This window comes from Rattus rattus, chromosome 6, assembly GCF_011064425.1.
Source record: "Rattus rattus isolate New Zealand chromosome 6, Rrattus_CSIRO_v1, whole genome shotgun sequence".
Taxonomy (NCBI): Eukaryota; Metazoa; Chordata; class Mammalia; order Rodentia; family Muridae; genus Rattus; species Rattus rattus.
In genome coordinates this window covers 97954913-97977601 of record NC_046159.1, presented here as the reverse complement: position 1 = coordinate 97977601, position 22689 = coordinate 97954913, and the positions used below count along the sequence as shown (strand labels likewise).

At 44.7% G+C, this 22689-nt stretch overlaps 3 protein-coding genes across 5 annotated transcripts; 2 read left to right on the top strand and 1 right to left on the bottom strand.

Annotated features, from left to right (window-relative positions):
- Positions 1-627: 627 nt before the first annotated feature.
- Gstk1 (glutathione S-transferase kappa 1) lies at positions 628-4990 on the top strand. Its single transcript, XM_032906669.1, has 8 exons — positions 628-795; positions 1289-1370; positions 1550-1678; positions 2109-2209; positions 2355-2390; positions 3936-4052; positions 4387-4480; positions 4758-4990. The coding sequence occupies exons 1-8, from the start codon at positions 724-726 to the stop codon at positions 4805-4807; spliced, it is 681 nt and encodes a 226-aa protein (XP_032762560.1). The 5' UTR covers positions 628-723; the 3' UTR covers positions 4808-4990.
- A 10594-nt stretch (positions 4991-15584) lies between these two features.
- Positions 15585-16172, bottom strand: LOC116902867 (peroxiredoxin-1-like). The gene has a single exon (XM_032905197.1). It carries the CDS (start codon positions 16170-16172, stop codon positions 15696-15698), a length of 477 nt encoding a protein of 158 aa, XP_032761088.1. The 3' UTR covers positions 15585-15695.
- A 3697-nt stretch (positions 16173-19869) lies between these two features.
- Positions 19870-22241, top strand: Tmem139 (transmembrane protein 139). Of its 3 annotated transcripts, XM_032906664.1 has the most exons (4): positions 19870-20005; positions 20394-20441; positions 20947-21207; positions 21427-22241. In XM_032906664.1, exons 3-4 carry the CDS (start codon positions 20963-20965, stop codon positions 21824-21826), a joined length of 645 nt encoding a protein of 214 aa, XP_032762555.1. In that variant the 5' UTR covers positions 19870-20005; positions 20394-20441; positions 20947-20962; the 3' UTR covers positions 21827-22241. The 3 variants fall into 3 exon arrangements, with proteins under 3 accessions (XP_032762555.1, XP_032762557.1, XP_032762556.1); XM_032906666.1 differs by lacking the exon at positions 20394-20441; XM_032906665.1 differs by lacking the exon at positions 19870-20005 and having other exon boundaries at positions 20039-20441.
- The last annotated feature ends 448 nt before the right edge of the window (positions 22242-22689 follow it).

Sequence of the window (22689 nt, the reverse complement as noted above, 5' to 3'; positions counted from 1 at the left end):
CGTGCCTTCCCTCTTAGGATGCAAGTTATCCTTTTGTTCAATGTGACCACATTGTATACACTACCCACCTCCCTTTCTGCGACCACTCCGTTATCAGATCAAGTGCTGTAGTGATGAAATACCTATGTTCAAGTAACACTTTTATTATAATAAAGCACAAATTTTTAGTATGATATGTCATGGTTCTTCTAGCATTCATTCCTAATGTGCCTAATTTGTATCTATGTATAGAAAAAAATCATAGTATGTGGATATTGTGTCATCTACAATTTCAGGCATCCCATAAGTGTGCTGTAATGTTTAGGATGAAGATAAGAAAAGACCACTATGTCGACTGTCAAATTCATTCCAAACATTGTTCTAATCTCTGAAAAAGTAATACGACAAAAACAAAAAAAAATGTAATTCGGAATATCCACACTGCTGGTCTTTAAACCTCATGCAAATGCAAATTTGGAATCTTGTGCATTGCCATCTTGCTTGAGAGATTAAAGTTCCAGAGCAATCAAGAGACTCTGCTCTCCTTATTGCACTTTGCCTTTTTCATTCACCGTGCTACACCCCTAGGCCCGCCCCGTGGGGCGGGGTCCCTCCCGGAGGCTGCGCACTAGGGCCCCTAGCGGACCCGCCTGCAATTAGCAGACTGCGATTGGCTGCTTGCTCCTGACCCTATAGCGCTTCAGCAGACCGCGGCTTCACGTTCGCTTCTCTCTCCACTACAGTATGGGGCCGGCGCCGCGCGTCCTGGAACTGTTCTACGATGTGCTGTCCCCCTACTCCTGGCTGGGCTTTGAGGTGACGCGGGGGAGAGGGGGTTTGGCTGTGGCCTGCGAGGCGAGTGCACAGTGAGGCACTGGTCACCAGGCTACAGAAATTCCTGGAAATGTCCTCAGAGTTAGAACAGGGTTCAGACCGTACCCGGGTGGAGGTTCACTTTGTGCTTTTAAACGGACCGTGACTCCTCCAAGTAAGGTCCTGATCCTAAAGTCTAATATTCTCTTTCCACAGACCCTAGAAAGAGCAGGGGCGACGCCAGTGAAGCTAGGTCAAGTTCGGGGAGAGGATCAGGGGTGCTAGGGTGTTCTACAGGATGAAAACCATACACTGGAGTAAGCATTCTGGTATCTATTTCAAAGACCTGAGAGTTTTGTCCTTTTAAATCAAGCACTCCAGTGTGCAGTAGCCGTCCCTGCGCTGCACTTAGAGCCAGGAGACAGCCCTGTAAGCCACTTAAGCCATTTGTCCTCTCCAAATGCCACACAGGCTCCCTTTATCTCTGCACCTGTAGGTCCTATGCAGATACCAACACCTCTGGAATATCAAGCTGAAGTTGCGGCCGGCTTTACTCGCTGGGATCATGAAAGATAGTGGTAAGCATGGAGAAGTCGCCTTCACTGGGCAAGGAGGGTTGCTTTCTGTGGCCTGAGGGGCGTGTCCTTCACTGAGCATGCAGACCTCAGACTAAGCTTTTGCCTTCTATGGGAGGGGTTCCCCAAGCCTGAGACACTCATGTTCTCTCTCACCAGTTGTCTTAACTCTCCTCTGCCAGGAAACCAACCACCAGCTATGGTTCCCCACAAAGGCCAGTACATACTCAAAGAGATTCCTCTCCTGAAGCAGCTCTTCCAGATTCCCATGAGCGTCCCCAAGAATTTCTTTGGTGAACATGTTAAGAAAGGTGAGGAGGAGGCTGGAGAGATGGCTCAGCAGTTAAGAGCACTGGCTGCTCTTCCAGAGGACCTGATTTGTTTCCCAGGACCTACATGGTGGGTCACAACTGTCTATAACTCTAGTTTCAGAGGAAATAAAAATAAATAAATAAATAAATTAATTAATTAATTAATAAATTAATAAGGTCAGAAACATTGGGGGAATCTAGTGGAGAACAGACCAGCCAGGGCTTTCTTAGGAGAGCTTTGTGGGGAACCCAGCGTCAGCTAGCCAAAAGTGAGGGATGGGCAGAAACAATGACTGAGAAAATCCATTATGAGGAACTGGGATTGGATACAGACTGCAGGTGACTGAGCTTGGGGACATGTATGAAGTAAGGATGAGCTGGTCCTCCATGAGGAATAAGAATCTTTGCTCTACGTGCCTCTGCCCCACAGGAACTGTAAATGCCATGCGCTTCCTCACCGCGGTGAGCATGGAGCAACCAGAGATGCTGGAGAAGGTGTCCAGAGAGCTGTGGATGCGCATTTGGTCTCGAGTAAGGGCTGGCCTCTGAATCCTGCAGGGAAGGGACAGGAGCTAGACATTCTGACCTTGCCCAGGGCAATTTCCAGAAAGAGGATCCTGCTGTCATACCTGTCCCTTTGATATTTCCTTCTGGCTAAATGCTCTCTTCTTCTTAGGATGAAGATATCACGGAGTCCCAGAGCATTTTGTCTGTGAGTGTCTGGACTGGACCACCCTGCTACTGTCACAGGGAATCTGAGAACAAAAAAAGGTTCTTAACTATTCAGGAAGGAAGTCTGTGTCTGAGGGGACAGATTACTGTAAAGTTAGAATACAGAGGACGTTCTGTGGGCTAGGGTTGTAGCTCAGTTGTCAAGTAAAGCACAGTGCATGCTTAATCTGTTTGAGTCCCCGAGTTCAATCCCCAGCCACAACCACAAAAATGTCTACTGTGGATGACATATGAATAAAAACGGGTTTGGTGACGTGAGTCAGCGTGAGAAGGGGAAGACCAAGTGGGACCCTTAGATGGGGAAGGATGGAGCCTTCTGTTCTCAATCCTCCAGGGATTCCCAACACAAGCTCCACTACTGTACGCCTGTTACAAAGCAGGAGACTTCACACAGACAAAAAGATAACTGACAAGTGAGAATTAAACAGACGCTCAGTGAGAAATAAATGAAAAGTGCTCAAAAACACAGAGTGCATGCCAGACAGGGATGGGGCTTGAAAAGTTTGATGTTCTTTGGAATTAAGTCAAGAAGCTGAAAATGATCTTTTTTTTCCTGTATACAAATGATACTTGACACATATTGTCTTAATACATGAGACATCAAATCACTCCTAAGCTAGATATGCAATGAATGGCTAGACTTTCCTCTAGTGTCTATACCTGGTTTCTAAAGGCATATACTTACGTGTGTGTGTGTGTGTGTGTGTGTGTGTGTGTGTGTGTGTGTGTGTGTTTAGTCTGTGTTTACGTAGTATTTACTAGATATTTTTAACAAGCCACTTCTTTCAGTGGCTTATCCATTTCCCTGTTGCTCAACTACTCTCTCATTTAACTATTAGAAACAGTGGCTCATAGGAAGTCAAGTTGCAGCTTCTCAACCTAGGCTGTACACCGGCATAGTCATGAGTGCCGGTTGTCATCCTCAAGAAAGACTGATGTCATCAATTAGGGAATGACCTTCACACTGAGACTCTGACTAGGTCCTCTGGGTTGAAATGCCACTAATTCTAAACTTGAATGTGCATTCTAATCAGAAGCCTTCTCCTTGTCTGGAAGCCAAGCAGATAGCTGTAGCCATGACTCTATTCCAAAAATCTTCAGGAAATTCTGAAGGACTCAGAACCTATCCTGAGACTGGTAGCAATTCTGAGGCACAGGGGGGAAAACACTCTGGGCTTGGATTTTAGGGATATGGCGTTTAATGTGGCTGTTGACAAACTCCGTGCCTCTAAGCAAGTAGTAGATGGCTGTTGGGTGCTGTGTCCTAATTGTGAAATGGAAAATGAGGCTAGGTGGTCTCTGGTGCAGTTTCTGTGGCTGTGATCTCTTTTTGCCTTCTGCTTTTTCCACTTTTCTAAAGACTGGGAAAGTAGACAATTTGTCTTGACTAGGTTAGATAACAAGTTACTTGTAACTAGTCAAAGATCTTTCCAGGAAACCTTTAGAAGAAAGAAGGAAAAGAATAGTGTTTTCTTCCACCCCCATAGTGCAGTCTCTGCTGCATGCACTTCCCTTGTCTCCCCAGGCAGCAGAGAAGGCCGGAATGTCCACAGCGCAAGCCCAACACCTTCTGAAGAAGATCTCCACTGAACTGGTGAAGAACAAGCTCAGGGAGACCACTGGGGCAGCCTGCAAATATGGGGTAAGCAGCTACATGTGTATTCCCAGTCCCTGTTTAAAGATAGAGAAGTCATGTTGCCGTAGCTGCTCACGCTCCTGTGAGCTGCCTTCTCCCCATCCTAAGTCCTCCTGAGCTTTCCTAAACACCTCATCCACTCCCTTCCTCCCTAAGCCTAGCCAAGGAAGGAAAGGATGGTGGTTTTTAAAAATAAGAATCTATGTGCCACATAGGCAGAGACGAGAATACCTGAGGCCAACGAGTCTCTTAGCAGACATTTTATTTGCTTTGTCTTGTGTACCTCAGTCTTATAAGCACCTGCTCTGTCACCTTCCCTCCTATTCACTGTTTTCTCCAGGCCTTTGGGCTGCCCACCACTGTTGCCCATGTGGATGGTAAAACCTACATGCTATTTGGGTCTGACCGCATGGAGTTGCTAGCTTACCTGCTAGGTAAGTTCAGGTTTTCATTCCCTTTACCATTTGACCCCAGCCCAACACCCATTGTATCACATGCCCTTAACAGCTACAATAAAAGGTTCTGGTATTTCTAACAGGGAAGCCTTACATTTAGTTGGTGCAGATCAAGGTCAAATGGAAGGGGAGAAGGAAGCCTTCTAGACCTTGAAGCCAAGCAGGTCCTAGAAGGTCCCGAGGCTTCCAGAACCATCTCCCACTGCCACCCTGTCTTATAACCATGTATAAACATCTGTGATTTTTCTCTATCTAGGAGAGAAGTGGATGGGCCCTGTGCCTCCAACCCTGAATGCCAGACTTTAAGATTGCCTTAGAACATAAACTTTGACATCTCCATCTGATGAAGCTGTCTTCTGTGACCCTGGGGGTTGAAACAAGAGTCCACCTTTAGCTGTGGCTGCCTTTACGTCTGTGCCTCCCAAGTGCCTCTTGAAAAACCTTAAGCTCTGCATTCCCGTAAATAAACCCGATGCCACTAGACAACAATTCTGGGTCTGTGTCTGCCTAGCTGGTGTTGGGGTACCATGATCCTGTGATCACATGTTGCCCATTCCAGAGATTGGGCAAAAAGAGCTCTTTCTGGATTCACAGCCTTCCTTGCTCCCCAGAGCAAACTGGGGCAACAGTGGGGTAGGTGCAGGAAACAGTCTCCCTTTCCTCTTGTTTATCAAAGACAGGAAACTAAACTCAGTAGACTTGGCAGCAACAAATCAGCTTGGCATTTACTGTCTCTGACCAGCCAGGGGAACAAGGAGAGAAGAAGGGCTGGGATCCTAAAACTGAATAGTGGAGGCAACCAGGAAAACATTCAGCCGTGCTCAGATCTGAGTTCAGAACCAGAGCAAGGTAGTCTCTGGTCTTGTGACCTTCAGATGTTGTTTAATCTTTCATCATTCCAAGATCATGAGAATACAGTGAGCCTCTGTGCACTCTGCTGTAATGCCTGTTCCCACCTACATCTCTTCAGCTCTTCCACACCCCTCTCCACCATTTATTTGCCTAAATCCCCACTTCTGTGTATTCCGTACTCTTCAGTAATCAGAAATGTCTGCATTTTGATATCATACTAACTATGTGAGAAGACTGTTCTGAGGCCGAACCCACACTTGGACACCTGATTGGAACCGGGGTCACAGCTTTCAATCAGGCTAGGCCTTTTTGCCAGCCTCCCTTTGCTCGTTCCCTCTGGCTTTCTCATTTTTTTTTTCTCATTTGCCCCTGTCACTTCCTGTCATTTTCCCTTCCCTTCTCTTCTTGTCTTGGCTCTATGCGTCTTCTGGAAGCTAAAATCATCTTTACCCAGGTTCATTGTTGTGTAACACCTGAAGTACATCTTAGATGGACTATTTCCTTCTACAAAGGAGTCTTTAGTATGTATAGTTCACATAAAATAAAAACTATGAAGATCTCCAATGTTTACAACACAAGGTCAAGGCAAAAACAATGAGAAGCTTTGTATGCATCAGAGATGCCCAGGCGATAGGGACTGTAGAATTTTAGGAATAACTTTGGCCCAGTGGGTAAAAGTACTAAGTGCCAAGTCTGATGACCTGAGCGCAATACCTAGAACCTTCATAGTGAAAAAAGAAAACATCCTGTCTTCTGAAACACTCCAGTCCACAGACACAACATGCACTGTGGCACGCACAGGCCCTCACACAAACGTAAAATTGCATAGCAGTAGTTTACATATTAAATATGACAACAGAATAATTTAATATGATCTTAAACAGATAAAAAAAATGAAGAAATGTCAGTTTATAAGATCCCTCACTGTAAGTGCCTATGCTTACTTACTGGGCCAAGGTTACCTGATATAACCTGTGAGAAATTAAACCGTACTCGGTCTATCGGGATCACAGCAAGACCTAGGCAATCAGATTTTATGCCCTTATCAGGAATAAAATATAGTGGCAAATATCAAGATCACTATAGTTGTATTTGCCAGGATGCAGTGACATCTGCAAGCTATGCAGGGTACACAATAGTAATGTCTAAGACCAACTTTCTTATCAACCTTCCATGCTTTCTTGACTTCTTAGGGAGCATGCATAAAAACTCAAGGTGGTCTGAACATTCCACTGCCTAAGGGAGTGCCTTGGTTTCTCAGGAACTATAAGGCACATAGTGGCCCAGGAGCAGTAGACCCTAAATAAATAAATAAATAAATAAATAAATAAATAAACAAATAAAGTTAAAATTAATTTTTTAAAAAATTGTTGCAGTGATAAAATATCCTGAATAAAAGCAACTTAAGAAAGGAAGGGTTTATTTGAGGTTCAGTCCAGTATGATAAAGAAGTCAGGGTAGTTGAAGCCTAAAACAGCTCGTTACTTTTTGCCCATATTCAGAAAGAAAAGAGAAATGAATGCTCATGTTCAGCTCACTTTTTCCCTTTGATTCAATCCAGGAACCCAGCTTAGGGAATTGTGCCAACCACGTGGGCAAATCTTCCCATCTCAACCTAACCAAAATAATTTCACAGACATGCTCAGAGGCCAGTCTCTCCAAGTTATTCTAGATATCATCAAGTTGACCATTGGAATTAACTAGCATAACTCCTGACAATAATGTGTACACATCTGCTCAATAGAGAAGTGAACAGGCCCTGTACAAACAAATTTTAAGATTTTCATGAATACTGCTGAGATAAACAACAGGCCATCTACTTAAAACCTTCTTCCCCTTAAGAGACTGGAGCTTGGATTTTTCTATCTGGTCTGTCTCTTTTCCCACCCTTCCCCTAGGTTTGCCAGAAAGAGTAGCCACCATTAGTACAGTCATTTGAAAAAAGTTAAATGACTGTTTCTCACACAAACTTAAAAGTAGTGCTACCATGTAGTCTAGCAGTAGCACTCTTAGATACATGTACAAAAGTACTGAAATCAGTGTGTCAAAATGATGTGCTTAGCTACATTCACTGCACTATTGTCCACAGCAGCCAGGAAAGGGAATCAACATAAATGTCTACTAATAGTTACATAAATGAAACATGATGTAATTATAATGCAATGCTACCCAGCCCTAAAACAGAAAGAACTTACTCTTGCAAAGCATGAATGAACCTGGAAGACAATATAACAATTCAAATGAGCTGGGTACAAAGGCACATAAAAGCACTACATGGTCTCACAGGGAGAATCTAAAAGTCAAGCTGGGCGTTTTGGTACACAATGGTAATCACCACACCTGAGAGGCTAGGGACAACAGAATTGTCACTTTCAGGCTGCCGTGGTCTGTATAGTATGAAACTGATCGAAGGAAAGGAAAGAGGATGGATGGGTGGGTGGGTGGATGGATGGGTGGGTAGGTGGGTGGGTAGGTGGGTGCATGGTGGATGGATGGGTGGGTGGGTGCATGGATGGATGGATGGATGGATGGATGGATGGATGGATGGATGGATGGATGGATGGGTAGGTGGATGAGAAAGGAAAACAATAAGAAATATAAAGAAGAGTCTGAATATCAGTCTTATGTGTAGTAGAAAAGTGGTTACAGCAGGACAGGGCAGAGGTGAGGAAGACTGGGAAGATATTGACCAAAGGCTACAACATTTATGCTAAACAACAGGCCATCAGCAGAAAGAATGTCCTTTTTGTTAATCATTGTATTCATTTACATTTCAAATAATATCCCTTTCCCAGTTTCCCCTTCACATACCCCACATCCCATCCCCCCTTTCCACCTCCCCTTTGCCTCTATGAAAGTGCTCCTGTACCCACTCACCCACTCCTGTCTCACTGCTCCAGCATCTCCCTATGCTGGACCAAGACTCCACAGGACCAAGAGCCTCCTTCCCACTGATGCCAAATAAGGCCATCCTCTGCTTCATATATATCTGGAGCCATGGATCCCTTCATGTATGTATACTCTTTGGTTGGTGGTTTAGTCCCTGGGAGTGCTGGGTGGTCCGGTTAGTTGATATTGTTTTCCCTATGGGGTTGCAATCCCCATTCGGCTCATTCAGGCCTTCCCTTAGCTCTTCCACTGGGGTTGCTAGGCTCAGTCTGATCATTGTATGTGAGTATCTGCATCTGTATTGGTCAGGTGCTGGCAAAACCTCTCAGGGAACAGCCATACCAGACTCCTGTCAGCAAGCGCTTCATGGCATTAGCAATAGTGTAGGGGTTTGGTGTGTCTGTAGATAGGATGGATCCCTAATTGGGGCAATCTCTGGGTGGCCTTTCCTTCAGTCTCTGTTCCATTTTTTTGTCCCTATCTTTCCTTTGGACAGGAACAATTCTGGGTTAAAAATTTTGAGATGGGTGGGTAGAGGTAAGAATGTCTTTTCAAATCCTCTTGCATAATGTAATGGCTAGATTTATTTCCAACTTGCAAAAGAAATTTACATTAACTATTTTCATAGGTGATGTTAATAAACGTACTGCAATCTTTCCATAGTATATACATGTATCAAAGCATTTGTACCACATGAATATATAGTAATATATCAAAACGTTAAAATAAAAAATCAGGAAAACATGTAAGGAGATTACAATTCTAAAGTGCTCCATATCTCTTCCTGCACAACCATGCAAGGTTAGTTTCAAAGATTGCAAATATGTGTTCACATGGCCTCGGAAATGGCTTATTGTTTCTATTGTCATGTGGGGTGGTGGGCCGTGAAAGGTACCCTGATTCGTGGTCGAGATAGGTCAAATCCCCGGATGACCCTAAGGGATAGCAGGATTATTTCCAGTCTCCTAGAAGATCAGGCCCCTCTCATGTAGCTACAGCCCCCCCCACAACCCCCAGTAGAGAAGTTTGAGACAGATCAGTCAAGTAGGGCAATGCCCCAGCTCCTCCTTTACAGGTGAGGATGTAACCACAGGTTTAGTAGGCTTATCACATAGAAACAGGACCACACGCACAAATATGTAGATGAAGTATTCCCAAGTGCTCAGACCAAACCCATAGGAAGCACCTGCTATCGGACACTGACCCACCCATCCCAAAATTGTATTTAAGAATCCTAGGGAGTAATGACCTGGGAGCAAGATCCCACCCAGCTAAGTTAGCTCCAGGCAACTTAGTACAAACCTTTAATCCCCAAGACAGGCACACAGATCTCTAAATTCAAGGTCAATCTACAGAGTGAGATCCAAGACAGCCAAGTTTAGGCAGTGAAGGAGTTGGAAAAGAGGAAGCTAGTGACAGTGTAATAGAACAAGGGGGCCATGTTCCAGCTCCTACACGCAGCAGAACTCAGCAGCTTTGGCCATGTGTCTCTGGCTTCATATTCAAAGGAGAAGGAGACAATTGATGCTGGTTAGCTGGAGCTAAGAAGGAGATCAAGATCACTGAAGTGGAATCTCAGAGAAGTGTTTTTTGAAAGCTATGTTCCAGAGATGTCAAGGTTGTACCTTGTGCTGTGGCTGGACTTTGAGTGTGTAAGAGTCACCCAGGTGGTACCAGTTTTGAAGGCATGAAGGGGTCATGAAGAACAGCTGAGGCTGGGCACTGTGAGAGGCCATGGAAGGCCATTGGTGAAGGTGCACCCTCAGCTGCAATTGATGGCCCAGGACCAAAGAGGTCAAAGGAGTTGAGGCTTGGCACCTAGAAAAGAGCCTGTGAGAGGCTACTGGTGAAGCCTAGTTGCAACGGAAGACCTCAGTGTATTGGAGATGCCAGCACTATGGGATGATCATCAAGAACAGCTGAGGCAGTGGAGTGACTCAACCTGAGAGCTACAGAGGACAGAGTTGGAGAAGTGAAGCCAGCCCTTTGGAGGACCGTGTGTGGATCCAAGGCATTGAAACAAGCTGCCTTGGAGACCCAAAGATGTGAAAGATATCAGAGCCTCAGGCTATCTGCTGAGGAAAGCTGCTAACTGGGAGTGGAACCAGCTCAGGAGAAAGGAGTTTGTTGCAGTCAACGAAGATGAAAAAGGAGTTGAAGATCTGAAGACCGCTTTGACATCAGACATGGAGATGGCGGAGTTTGCCCAGAGGTCCCCTGTCTTTTAGATTACAATTGAGTGATTGGATGGATCTCAGAAGAGACTGAACTTTGGACTTTTAATATTGTTGATATTGCTATAAACTATGGAAGTTGAAGTAAAAATACTTTTTTATTATGCTAAGTTTAGGTATGGCTTCCATAGACACATGTGTTTGAAAGCCTATGGAGGCCAGGGAATGGAATGTGATGGTTTGCATATGCTGGGCCCAGGGGGTGGCACTATTAGGAGGTATGGCCTTGTTGGAGGAAGTGTGTCACTGTAGGGTGGGCTTGGAGACCCTTCTCCTAGCTGCCTGAGGATGATGAGTCTGTTCTTGGCTTCCTTTGGGTGAAGATGTAGAACTCACCTCCTCCTGCACCACGCCTGCCTGGATGCTGCCATGCTCCCGCCTTGATGATAATGGACTGAACCTCTGAACCTGTAAGCCAACCCCAATTGAATGTTGTATAAAACTTGCATTGATCATGGTGTCTGTTCACAGCAATAAAACCCTAAGGGGGAAAAAAAAGAATCCTATTCAGAAAGATTAAAGGTATTCAGGAATTATTCGATCGTCTGAGAGCTTCTGTCATAAGAGCTCTAACACTGCCGCTTGGGAAAGAGATCTGCTCTTCTGGAAATGCTGCCAGAAGCTCCCCTGCACCCCTGTCTGTGCTAGTCAGTGCCTGCTGGCTCAGCCAGGCCCAGAAGCTGCAGCAACGAAATGGAGGCGGAGCAGCACCAGCAGCTCAGGCCAAGAAAGCAGTCCCCCTCCCTGCCTGAGTTCTCTCCACTTCTCCTGAACCCACGCACCTAGTCAGGCCAGAGGTCTCAGCGGAAAGCCTCCGGCACACAGGCCAACATCTTCACATTGAAATCCTTCGTAATTCTTTGAGATTATGTTCCTGGTCTTGGAAGCATAAAAACAAACTGAGTAAATTATCTCAACGAAAGGAAACAAAGTTTTTGAAAGGGGAAAAAGGGAGATGGTGGAGGTAGCAAAAACTTGGAGAAAACAAGTCAGAGGAGAAGGGAAAATCAGTAAGTATAAAAGTCAAGTGCACACTCAAGGAGCTGATGTCTCAGGGGAGGCCAGAAGATTGAGAACACGACAGTCTATGGAAAACCAGGATTCAGGACCCATCAACCATCTTTTTCCTTCTGGAGAGATTTGCAGTCCTTCTCTATTCGCCATTATTCATAGGCAGAGACAATAATAAGAGCTCTTCAGACCCTGGAGTAAGAGGTCAGTGGAGGTTTGTCAGGCCAATGGAACTCCTGCTTCCTCACCCCACGCCTCTCATTCAAGGGTACAGGGTCTCTTCAATGAACTTAAGGACAACTAAAACCATTGGCTTGGATCTGATCGACTCTTTTATTTATTTGTTTACTTACTTATTTATTTAAAATGTTGTATTAGTGGATTATATTTGTAATAGATTAATGAACATGGAAATTACATGTTGAAACATTTCAGAAACACCTGAATGGGCTTTGGGTGCTGCCAGTTGAACTGTAATTGCTGTGTACTGTTCATGGGAAATGTCTTTACTTATTTACATGTTTATTTGTTGAGTGTAAGCTTGAAATCAGTCACTAACATCTAAGTCCACATGATTCCAGAGTCTTGCCATCTCTTAAGAAATAAAGTGGGAAGGCATGGTGACATACATCTTTAATATGAGCACTTGGAATGCAGAGGCAGAATTGAGGCCAGGCTAATCTAAATAGCAGTTCCAGGACAGCTAGGACTACGTAGAGAAACCCCCGTCTCAAAAAAAAAAATGTAGATGTAGGAGGAGGGAAATCAAAAGATTAGAAGATTATGAGTTATTAGATCAATACCTATTGACTAATTACCATCAAATGACAAAGCAATTATTTATTTCCTACTCCATGGAAATAACTAAGACACCCATAAAAGAAATGTGAGCAAACCCTCTTTGGGGCTCCACCCTTCCCAGAACTCAGTTCCTCCTCTGACCCACAGTAGCACATTGCACCTTCCTTCCAACATTTATTATTTCATACACGACTTTAGAGCTGCCCATCCTTCCACGACAGACCATAAGCTCCTGCCAGTGAGTTTCCACGTTAAGCTGTTACATACACCTTACGGCATAAGTATGACAAGTGGAAGATAAAAACATTTGTTGAATCTAAGTTTGCTAGCACTTCTTGGTGTGTGAAGAAGCCGGCACTTCTCTGAGTCAGCATACAAAGTGCTGAAACTTCTTTGTAGGATGATTTCGGCTATACCTACCAAAAACTTCACTTTGAAAGCTTATGCCTGGAATACCAACACTTGGAAGGCTGAAGCAAGATGATCTGGGCACCTGTGTTCAATTTGTTTTAATTAATCATTTTATTTGTTTACATTTCAAATGATGTCCCCTTCCTGGTTACCCCTTCACAAACTCCTCTTCCCGCCCCTCTTCCCCCGTCCCATTTACCTCTATGAAGGTGCTCCTGCACTCACCCACATACTCCTGCCTCCCGCTATGCTGGGCATCCAGCCTTTCTCTCCTCCCACTGATGTCAGATGAGGCCATCCTCTGCTGCATATGTATCTGGAGTCATACCTCCCTCCATGTGTACTCTTTGGTTAGTGGGTTAGTCCCTAGGTGGACTGGGTGATCCAGTTAGTTGATGCTGTTCTTCCTATGGGGTTGTAATCTCCTTCAGCTCCTTCAGTCCTTCCCCTAGCTCTTCCATTGGGGTCCCTGGGCTCAGTCTGATGCTTGGCTGTGAGTATCTGCATCTGTATTAGACAGTTGTTGGTAGAACCTCTCAGGAAACAGCCAAATCAGGCTCCTGTCAGCAAACGCTTCTTGGCACCAGCAATCATGTCAGGGTTTGGTGTCTGCATACGGGATGGACCCCTAGGTGGGGTGGTCTCTGGATGGCCTTTCCTTCTGTCTCTGTTCCATTTTTTGTCCCTGTATTAACTTTCAGTGTCCACATTTTTAATATGAATAAATTACAGAGAGAAAAAGAATTTACCTTATTTACAAATACAAATAAAGACAGATATAAAAAGATACTGATCATTAAATCTTAAACGCATTCTAAATGGCTATCATTTGGAAAGTCATTGATCAAATGAATGATTCCCTTAAGATAATCTAACTATACATTTGTGGCTCATGCTGTAATATGTTAACATTTAAAGAGGTGGAAAGAAAATAACACGTGCCTGTATAATTCACTGGGAAGTGGTCAGAAGGTACTTTCTAAGGGAGAGAGTGATTTGCATCTGAGTTGACACTTGGTTTTACAGGTGTATGCTTGTCAGGGAGTAGCCTGAAAAAGCAATCTGTTTCATGGGAGAAGGAAAGAGCTTATAAACACTGAACTCTACTTCATTCGTGCTGAGGTAGTTAGGCAGATGTGTATTGCTGTCTGCAGTCTGCTTGCTTTGAACTGTACCAAAACCTAAAGTGCACTGAAAAAGTGAATAAGATGATGATTTGGGTAAAATGGATATTCGTGTGATAAAGCAAATACAGTGTAGTGCTGATTGTAAAAACTTGTGGTATATGTATTAGTTATACATTTTTCTCTATTTCTAATAATAAAATGGTATATTCACAGAGGTCAGAAATAATATCCATGAATAGTTACACGGAAAAAGCAAAATGAAAATAAATATTAATGGCAGGCTTCAGAATGTATTCAGGACAGTTTTTTACCTGTCCATGGTCTTCAGTTGGGCAAACTGATGAGGTTTGGAGGTAGAAAGAATTCTTTTTTACTATGAATCTCTTATGCATAAGTTGCATACTATAAATAGACCGTTTAAACGAACTGAAAGAACTGTATTTTGGAGAAAGGGATTTTTGATTCATTAACAAACACGTTGATGCTTTCTCAGACCATCATTTATCATCTTTTAAATTCTATGTGTCTTATCATTCCGCCCACATCCCAGAACCCTGGAGACCAAAATCAAACATGTTACTTCTCTAGGTAGGCCCTGGGGGAGGTTAGCATGGGGCTCTGTACAATGTAAACAAGTGCTCCTCCCTGAAATCAGGTTCTATCGACAAGATGGTGCCCTCTGCTGGTTTCACGCAGCTCTACCCATTGCATTCAAGTCTAGCTTTGGCCACAGTTCACCAAATCAAAGGGAGGCACAGGGTGGGAAAGCACTGATAAGCAGAGGCTTTCAAAAGTTTGTAGATTAGAAACGGATGCTCTGTAATCCCATCCAGCGTCCTGTAAGTCTCCTTAAGTGACATAATTGAGATTTGAAACTAGGTTTGTCGATCTCAAAACTGCATACTTAACCCTGAGGTCTTCTGCTTGCTGGCATTTAGAGATGCATGGACATGCAACTCATTCAGCTATCTGCTTTTTATTTGTCTGTTTACTTTTATTTTCAATACAGTGTCTTACTGAGTCACTCAGGCTGGCCTGGAACTCATGAGTCTCCTACTTGGGCCTGTGGAATGCTAGAGAGTGCAGGCCCCTGCCTGCTCTCCTGGCTACATGTTTGTCTCTCTCCACCTCTGTTACCATTTGTAATGAACTCAGTGCTAACCTTAGACTAAGACTTCTGTTGTTGTTACTGGGCAACAACTGTAATCAAGTTCTCAAATTACATTAAAGCTTTTTGTGGCTTGGTGAATTCGTGCGTTAGACTGGCTGCCTAAAGCCTGCTGCCGGAGTCATTCCTTCCTAGTGAATGTTGTGCAACACTTAGCCTTGTATCTGAGGGTGAGATCATGTATTACCTCCTATGTTGGAGGATTTACAGCTCGGCGGAAGCAGTAAGGGATTAACAAAGAAGAAAGCACTACTGAATTAACAGGTCAAGGTCTGTTTGGTTCGAACTCATTCACTTTATCTGAACTGGCTGGATCCTCTGGAGAATAAAAATGATAATGAGCCTTACCCAGCAGGCTTCTGACCAAGGACCAAACAAGACCATTTCTTTTTTCACAGAACTCACGTTTAATAGATACTTTAAAAAAAAAAAAAGGAAAGAAAAGAAAAAAAAATTAACAGGCTGTTTTCTGTGACTGCATAAGATGGTCTGCCCATTACCAATAGTGGAAGAAAGGCTAACCACCCCCAGCTCTGTAGGAAAGGCTTCTCTGGGATCACAGCGCATCATGTGTTTAAGCATGAGTAGAGTGCTCACTTCTGCTTAGAGAAATACTCTTTGCTCTTATTGATGCCAGGCTTGATGGTATCACTGCCAGGTTTCCAGCCAGCTGGGCACACTTCACCATGTTTGTCAGTGAACTAGAAGGCCTGGACTAGTCTCAGAATCTCATCCACAGAGAGGCCAACAGGAAGATCATTTATTGTTATCTGGTGAAGGCTACCTTTATCATCAATAATAAAGAGGCCCCTGAAAGAGATACCTTCATCAGCCTTTAAGACTCCATCATCCTGAGCAATGGTGCGCTTGGGATCTGATACCAAGGGAATGCTCATGGGTCCCAATCCTCCTTGTTTCTTGGGTGTGTTAATCCATGCCACATGACAGAAGTGAGAATCCACAGAAGCTCCAATCACTCGGCAGTGGAGTTTCTTAAATTCTTCTGCTCTATCACTGAAAGCAACGATCTCCGTGGGACAGACAAAAGTAAAGTCAAGAGGGTAAAAAAAAAAGAATGCAACATATTTTCCTTTGTACTCACTTAGGCTGATATCTTTGAATTGTCCATCTGGCATAACAACAGTGGCTTTGAAGTCGGGAGCATTTCCTGAAGACATCTTGCTATCAGCAGGGTCGAGTTACAGGTTTCACCACAAGACCATTTTTTTAAAACAGCGTCTCATTTAGGCCCAATCAATTATTTCTATGCAAAGCTATATATCTAGGATGTGTGAGTCAACCTTCTCACACTAAAACAAAATAGGCAAAAAGAACGTAAAGATTTGCTCTTGCCTTATGGTATCAGAAGGTTCTGGTCAGCAATAGATCCATTGCTTTGACTGAGCAAAGGCAGCCAAAGCTTCAGGCAGAGGAGGCTATTCACCTTGTGGTGAGCAAAAAAAAAAAAAAAAGAAAAAAGAAAAAAGAAAAAAGAAAGAAAGAAAAGAAAGAAAGAATAAGGGTAGGGTTTGGGGACAAAACATATCCTTCAAAGTCCAGCTCACTGTGGGCAGTGCTGCACTTGGGCAAGGGGTTCTGGCTGTATACAATGTGAGGTGATCAATGCGCAAGGAGTAAGCCAGCCAGCTGCCCTCCTCCTATAGTTCTGTTTATTTCCTGCCATGAATTCCTGCCCCGACTTTTTTTTTTTAAAGATTTATTTATTTATTTATTTTGAGTGCATTGTAGCTGTCTTCAGACACACCAGAAGAGGGCATCAGATCCCATTATGATGGTTGTGAGCCACCACCTGGTTGCTGAAAACAACCAGGACCTCTGGAAGAGCAGTCAGTGCTCTTAACCACTGAGCCATCTCTCCAGTCCCCTGCCCTGACTTTCTTCAACGATGGAGTCTGACCTGATGGAGTTGTAAGATATAATAAACCCAATATAATAAACCCTTTCTCTCCAAGCTGGGTTTTTTGTTGTTGTTGTTGTTGGTTGTTGTTGTTGTTGTTGTTGTTGTTGTTCTTTTTATTTTTATTTTTTTTATCATGGTGCTCATCAGAGCTATAGGAACCCTAACCAACTTCTCTAAGATGACGTGAGACTAATGGGCTTAGGGAATAATGGAAACTCAGGAGGATAAGTCAAGGTCTAATGATCCTGTGATGGTAAATTTTGTCAGCTTGACTGGGTTTAAAACTCTTAGGACATTAGTGGGACACACTTTGGGGACTAAAGAGACTGAGAGGGAAGACCTGCCCTGACTGTAGGCTATCCCATCACATGAGCTTGGGTTCCAGACAGAATTAAAATTAGAGGAGGGTAAGTTGAAAACTAGGTGAACGCAGGCACTCCTCTTTCTCTGCTTCCCATCCACTCTGATAGGAGCAAGCTCAGCTGTCACATCTTCCCATTACAAACAGCATTATTCTCTTAGATCCTTAGTCAAGATAAACTTTACCTCCCTTAAACCAATTTAGCAGATGTCTCATCACAGCCACTAGAAAGTAACTAACACGGACACAGAGCTGATGAAAGGGAAGAACGTGTTGGCTTTTTGTATTCAGGGCAATAAAATCTTTCTATTTGTCTCTCAATAAAAACTTACTTATTTTATCCTCTTCTCAGAATTCATTATCCAATTTATAAAAACGGGGAGAAAGCACACATAAGATGGTCAGCGTGCTGTGTAGTCTTAGAAACACTCAATTCACCACTACCATCTAATAGTGGAATGTGTCTGCCACTGTTCAAAAAACCCAATAACAAGCTGGGCAGTGGTGACATGGGCCTTTAAGTCCAGCACATGGGAGGCAGAGGGGTGAATCTCTGAATTTGAAGCCAGCCTGGTCTACAGAGTGAGTTCCAGGACAGCCAGGGCTACACAGTAAAACCCTGTTTTGAAAAAAGCAAAACAATGGCCACAACAACAAAAACCAACGACAATTGCTCCTTTGCTCCCCTCTCCCTTACGCTGGCCTTGGCAATCTCTCGCTATCCCCTCCAGCATCGGTTTCAATGATGGAAGTGAACGAGGAGGCTGTTCCATTAGCCCTTCAGTAACCCTTCATAACAACCTTCAGTATGTTAACAGAATTGCAGCCTATCCACTCCATAATATGTTTCATAGATGTTATAAATAACTTAATGGGGCTGAGGATCAGTGTGTTATAGGCCAGTGTGTTAGCTTAGTATGTGCAAGGACCTGAGTTTGATCCCCAACCAGAAATTACTATAGTAAAGACTTTTATCATCAAGTGAAATGTATGTGACCTAATTTCTAAAATGTTTTAAAGCTGCAATGCAATGTGTGTCCACTAGTATCAACTGGGGTATGGTCTATTTTGTAAACAGCCTAGAATCACAAAACTTTTAAATGATATCAAGATATTTAACAATCGTGTTTACTTTGCCTTTTAAATAGTTTATAACTTCTTGACAACTGATGCAATTGATTTCAAAATACTGGGTTAGCGAATTAAAGAACACAGACAATCCAGACTCGCTGATTATATCACAGTTAGCAGTTCTCAAGGTTACAGTCTCCTCCTCTGTAAACCAAGAGCCTTAAACTATAGAGGTCCCAGTTCCCGCAGCAGGAACACAGCCGGGACATCCCACACCCTCCGGGCCTTTGCCTTTTACCTCATTCCTCTTCCCCCCTCAAACTCACAACTTAAGACAAAGTACAGTTGTGTAACAAAGTACACTGAGGACTCCTCAACAGCTTCCTTCTGTTGGATTATTAACTGAGGTTTAGATTTGAATTCCAGCCGTACTTTCTCCATATGAGCTGAATAGTAAGGAAACTGGTACAAACAATGAAAGGAATACTTGGGTACAAGCAAAACTACAGGTTGTCTTTCCTGTCCCAATTCTTACTTTATATAAAGATATACCTCACATGGGTAGTATAGTCTACCATGATGCCCCATCCTTTCCTCCAGAGGAATCTTGGACAGAGGCTCCCTAGGAAGTCCTACCACTAACTCAGATAGGCTTGTTCTCATTTTCATATCTGTCCCCTCCCTCCCTCCCTCCCTCCCTCCCTCCCTCCCTCCCTCCTTCCCTCCCTTCTTCCCTCTCTCTCTATTCCTGAGGACCCTAGATTATATTTCCAGTCTCTTTAGTTCTGTTGGGTTTGTCTAATGCTAATGAGGTGAGGGAATAGAGTCCACTGGGACACAGCAGACCACTCCCCTCCCTCACACTTACTCACAGCCCAAACTCACAAACAGAGCATTAAAAGCAGTTACAGGAGCTACAGGGTGCAGTGAAGCCCTTTGTGGGGCTAGCTCCTGATCAGAGCACAGATTTAAGGGTGTGGAGCAAGAATCCACTTACTTTCAGGGATTCGGTGAACATTGAAAAGAATCGCTTTTCTTGTAATGCTCAAAGTAAAATGACAGTAAATAAACACAAAACACTAAATAATCAGGTTAAAGCTGAGGCAGAGAAAGGAACGATGTGGTTACGCAGTGCAGAATCCAAAGCAGGTTTCACATACAAGTAGGATTTGTGAAAAGCCTTCTGAGAAGCAAGAGTATACCTCCGACGCTTCCTGAGACAAAGAATCCACAGACAGAGCAGCAGAGGCGTGATATGCCACTCCAATTTCGACCACGGCTCTCTTTATACCCAACAGTGTAAATACGCCACGGTCTCTGCTCCAGTCTTTCAGGAAAGACAAGTACAAAACAACTCAGGAAGTACTTTGTGCTTAGGATTGTGACTAGCACCCAAGATGTTTTGAGTAGGACGAGGGAAAGACTAATTCCAACTCTGGTCCTAAGTACAAAGACCATTGGGAGTGGGAGGGGACAGGGCTTTACCGGGGAAACTCAGGTGGAGCAGTAACAGGAGGTCAGTCTTGGGAGAAAGGGGTGGAGAAAGACTAGGCCCGAAGGAAGGATTAGGGCAGAAGAGAGGGTGGGGCAAGTGGGCTCCGCCTTCTGCCCCCAGTGTTCCAGGTCTGCTAGGGGTTTTCCGCGTCCCTGCGAGACAGGTGAGCCCGAGCTCCTGGGACCTCTACAAGGGGGCGGGGCGCAGTCCATGGGTGTCGGGCTGGTGTGGGCGGAGAGGGTCTGCGAGTTCTTGCTGCACTGAGTTCAGGAAACTGGCAGGGTGTTTGACCGATGTAAGCTGTCTTGAGATTGACTGTTGCTGTTTTCTCAGATGAAAAAGGGCGTCTTTTCCCAACAGCCTTCCAGCCTCTGTGCGGGCAGGAAACTTGAAATCTGAGATTAGCGATTTGTGGGGAGGAGGACTGGTCAGGACGTGGGGTAGTCATTAGGATTTCTAGTGGTTGCCCTAGGCCTTTCTAAGATTCTTCCTCACTTAGTTTGTGTCCTTGTGTCCTTGTTGTGTCTGGGTTCACATTTTCCTCCTTCTAGAGCATGGGCTGACTCAACTGTGACTTGCAGCAAACGTCACGCTGACAGGTAAGGAATGAGTACTCTCCCTCTCTCCATCGGGGTCATATTGGGGGCCCTCTGGCTGGGAAGAAAACGAATAGAGGACTTTCTCAAAGCTTCATCTATCATATGGATTCCAGACATTCCAGTGTGCACTGAAGCCACAGGCAAGGTGCCCTGGATCCTGCATGGGGTAGCTGGGAGCTAAAAGAGAAGGTTCAGCGGTTCAGGAGAGGGAGAAAGAGAGAGAGAGAGAGAGAGAGAGAGAGAGAGAGAGAGAGAGAGAGAGAGAGAAATGCAGGCAGTGCCATGGAATAGTAACAGGGTTGAGAATCAGAACTGAACTAATTTCCCAGCCTTCCATACCAAATAACCAAGAGACAATAATGGAGCCGCCAGAAGCCCCGAAGATGATTGGTTTCAGACTGAAAACTGGAAACCCAAATAAAGGAGCATGATATTTTTACCTTGGGGTCTGGCACTGCTGCAGTGCCAATCACTAGCTAACACACAACTGTGTGTCTTTCTGCAGGTGCCTGGGAGGGGCGATGGTGCCAAGGCAGCTGTTGGGGAAACTGAAGCAGCCGTTTCTCTTCCTGAGCAGTGCCTCCCTCCTCCTGGGGCTGGCTTTACTGGTCATACAGCCTGATGTCGCCCCTGTTGCTTACTTCTTCCTCTGCTTGGCTGGCTTCTGCTTTATCGCTTGCCTCCTGGCCTGTGTTATGGAACGGTGTCTCCAATCAATGCCAAGTTCAAGGCAGACTGACAATCCAGAGGCCTCGGGCAATGCACAGTGAGTTAATGGGAGATGGGCAGGATGATGGAAAGACACCCTAGACCCTTGTTCCCTCTGTGCCCATCCCTTCTTAAGCATAGACTTTGCTTTCCCCTGTCACTGCTATCATTAAAAGCAATGCTCAGCAGACACTAGAGAGGTCTTTTGCAAGAGTGGAATAGAAAAAGAGGATCTTCTTTCGGGCAGCCACTAATGACCGTATTTCTCCTCCCACAGGATCAATGAAGCTTTTGAGGTGCCAACCTATGAACAGGCTGTAGTAGTGATGGATTCACAATCACAGCACCATCTCCAAGAGCTGGAGCAACCACCCCCTTACAGCAGTATCATAATATCCCCAGGAATTGAGGGGGCACAGCCTAGCCAACCAGAGAGGCCCGACACAGGCAGTCAGAAAAGGCGAGTGGGCTCAGAGGGGACAATGACGCCCAGAGGAAACCCTGGAAGAGCTCTTCGACTTAGGGGTCCACGAGTTGTGTCCACTGCTCCTGATCTGCAAAGCTTGAGGGTGGCCCCAAAACTGGAGCCTAATACTCCACCCCCTGCCTATGAAATCGGTTTTGCTCACCCTGATGATGACAGTGTTTTCTATGAAGATAAATGGATACTTCCCTAAGCGATGCTCTCAGAACCTATCACCTGTGAACTCATTTGCCCAGCATTTCCTAATATCTATTGAATCAGAAGTTGGTTTTGCCCTAACATCACAATTGACGCCTTCAAAGCAGTGGGGAGTTAGGCTCCGGAATGTTCTTCACAGTCGAGATATAAATGGCATACCTGGATTCTTCTGGAAACATTCTGGAGCCTACCTGACGAGCAGTACTTCCAACGTAAGGTGGAAGAAGAGAGAGATAAGTTACCAAGAGAAGCTGGAGGGGTACCTCGGAGTGACAGTTGTGTTTCTTCTATTGCAGACACCAAGAGATTCCTGATGGGGATGAGAGATTCTAAGGGTGAGGGGAGCTGAATAGTTTGCACAAGAACGGGATGCTAGTAAAAACATAAAAATAACTCGAATCGAATCCCAATTCCAGTGCCTATTGTTTTCAATACCAACCAGGCAATCCGCATTACTGGGGACAACTGGTAGATAAGAGAAGTCTAAATAGAGACAGAATGAGAGGAAACAGGGTAGGATAAGCGCGACCTGAAGCGCCCCCAGCCTGGGAGAAGAGCGCCTCCTAGTGCTTTCCATTTTCCTTGCACCCTGGCCCTGGAAGTTCAAGGCGAGCAAGGATAACAAGAGAAGCCCAGCCCCTTTGGTTTCCTGGTAGTTGAGGCCGGAGGGACCGGAGGAACCAGGGGAGGGAGCTGCGGTTTCCGCGGGAATCGCTAGCCAATCAGATCCCCGAGTGGGAGAAACCTTGTTCTTTTCCCGCCTCTTCCCGTTCTTCCTAGAGTCTACTCTCTTCCCATTGGGCTGTGCGGGCCTCAGCGACAAATGTGCGCTTGCGCATGTCCGGGCGTGGGTGGGGC

Bases quoted from the DNA above. Each gene is read 5' to 3' on its own strand.
- Gstk1 (XM_032906669.1), top strand. From the start codon at position 724: ATGGGGCCGGCGCCGCGCGTCCTGGAACTGTTCTACGATGTGCTGTCC. The intron at 796-1,288 runs GTGACGCGGGGG...CTGCACCTGTAG, and splicing joins ACTCCTGGCTGGGCTTTGAG to GTCCTATGCAGATACCAACA. The intron at 4,481-4,757 runs GTAAGTTCAGGT...TTCTCTATCTAG, and splicing joins GTTGCTAGCTTACCTGCTAG to GAGAGAAGTGGATGGGCCCT.
- LOC116902867 (XM_032905197.1), bottom strand. From the start codon at position 16,172: ATGTCTTCAGGAAATGCTCCCGACTTCAAAGCCACTGTTGTTATGCCA.
- Tmem139 (XM_032906666.1), top strand. From the start codon at position 20,963: ATGGTGCCAAGGCAGCTGTTGGGGAAACTGAAGCAGCCGTTTCTCTTC. The intron at 21,208-21,426 runs GTGAGTTAATGG...CTCCTCCCACAG, and splicing joins GAGGCCTCGGGCAATGCACA to GATCAATGAAGCTTTTGAGG.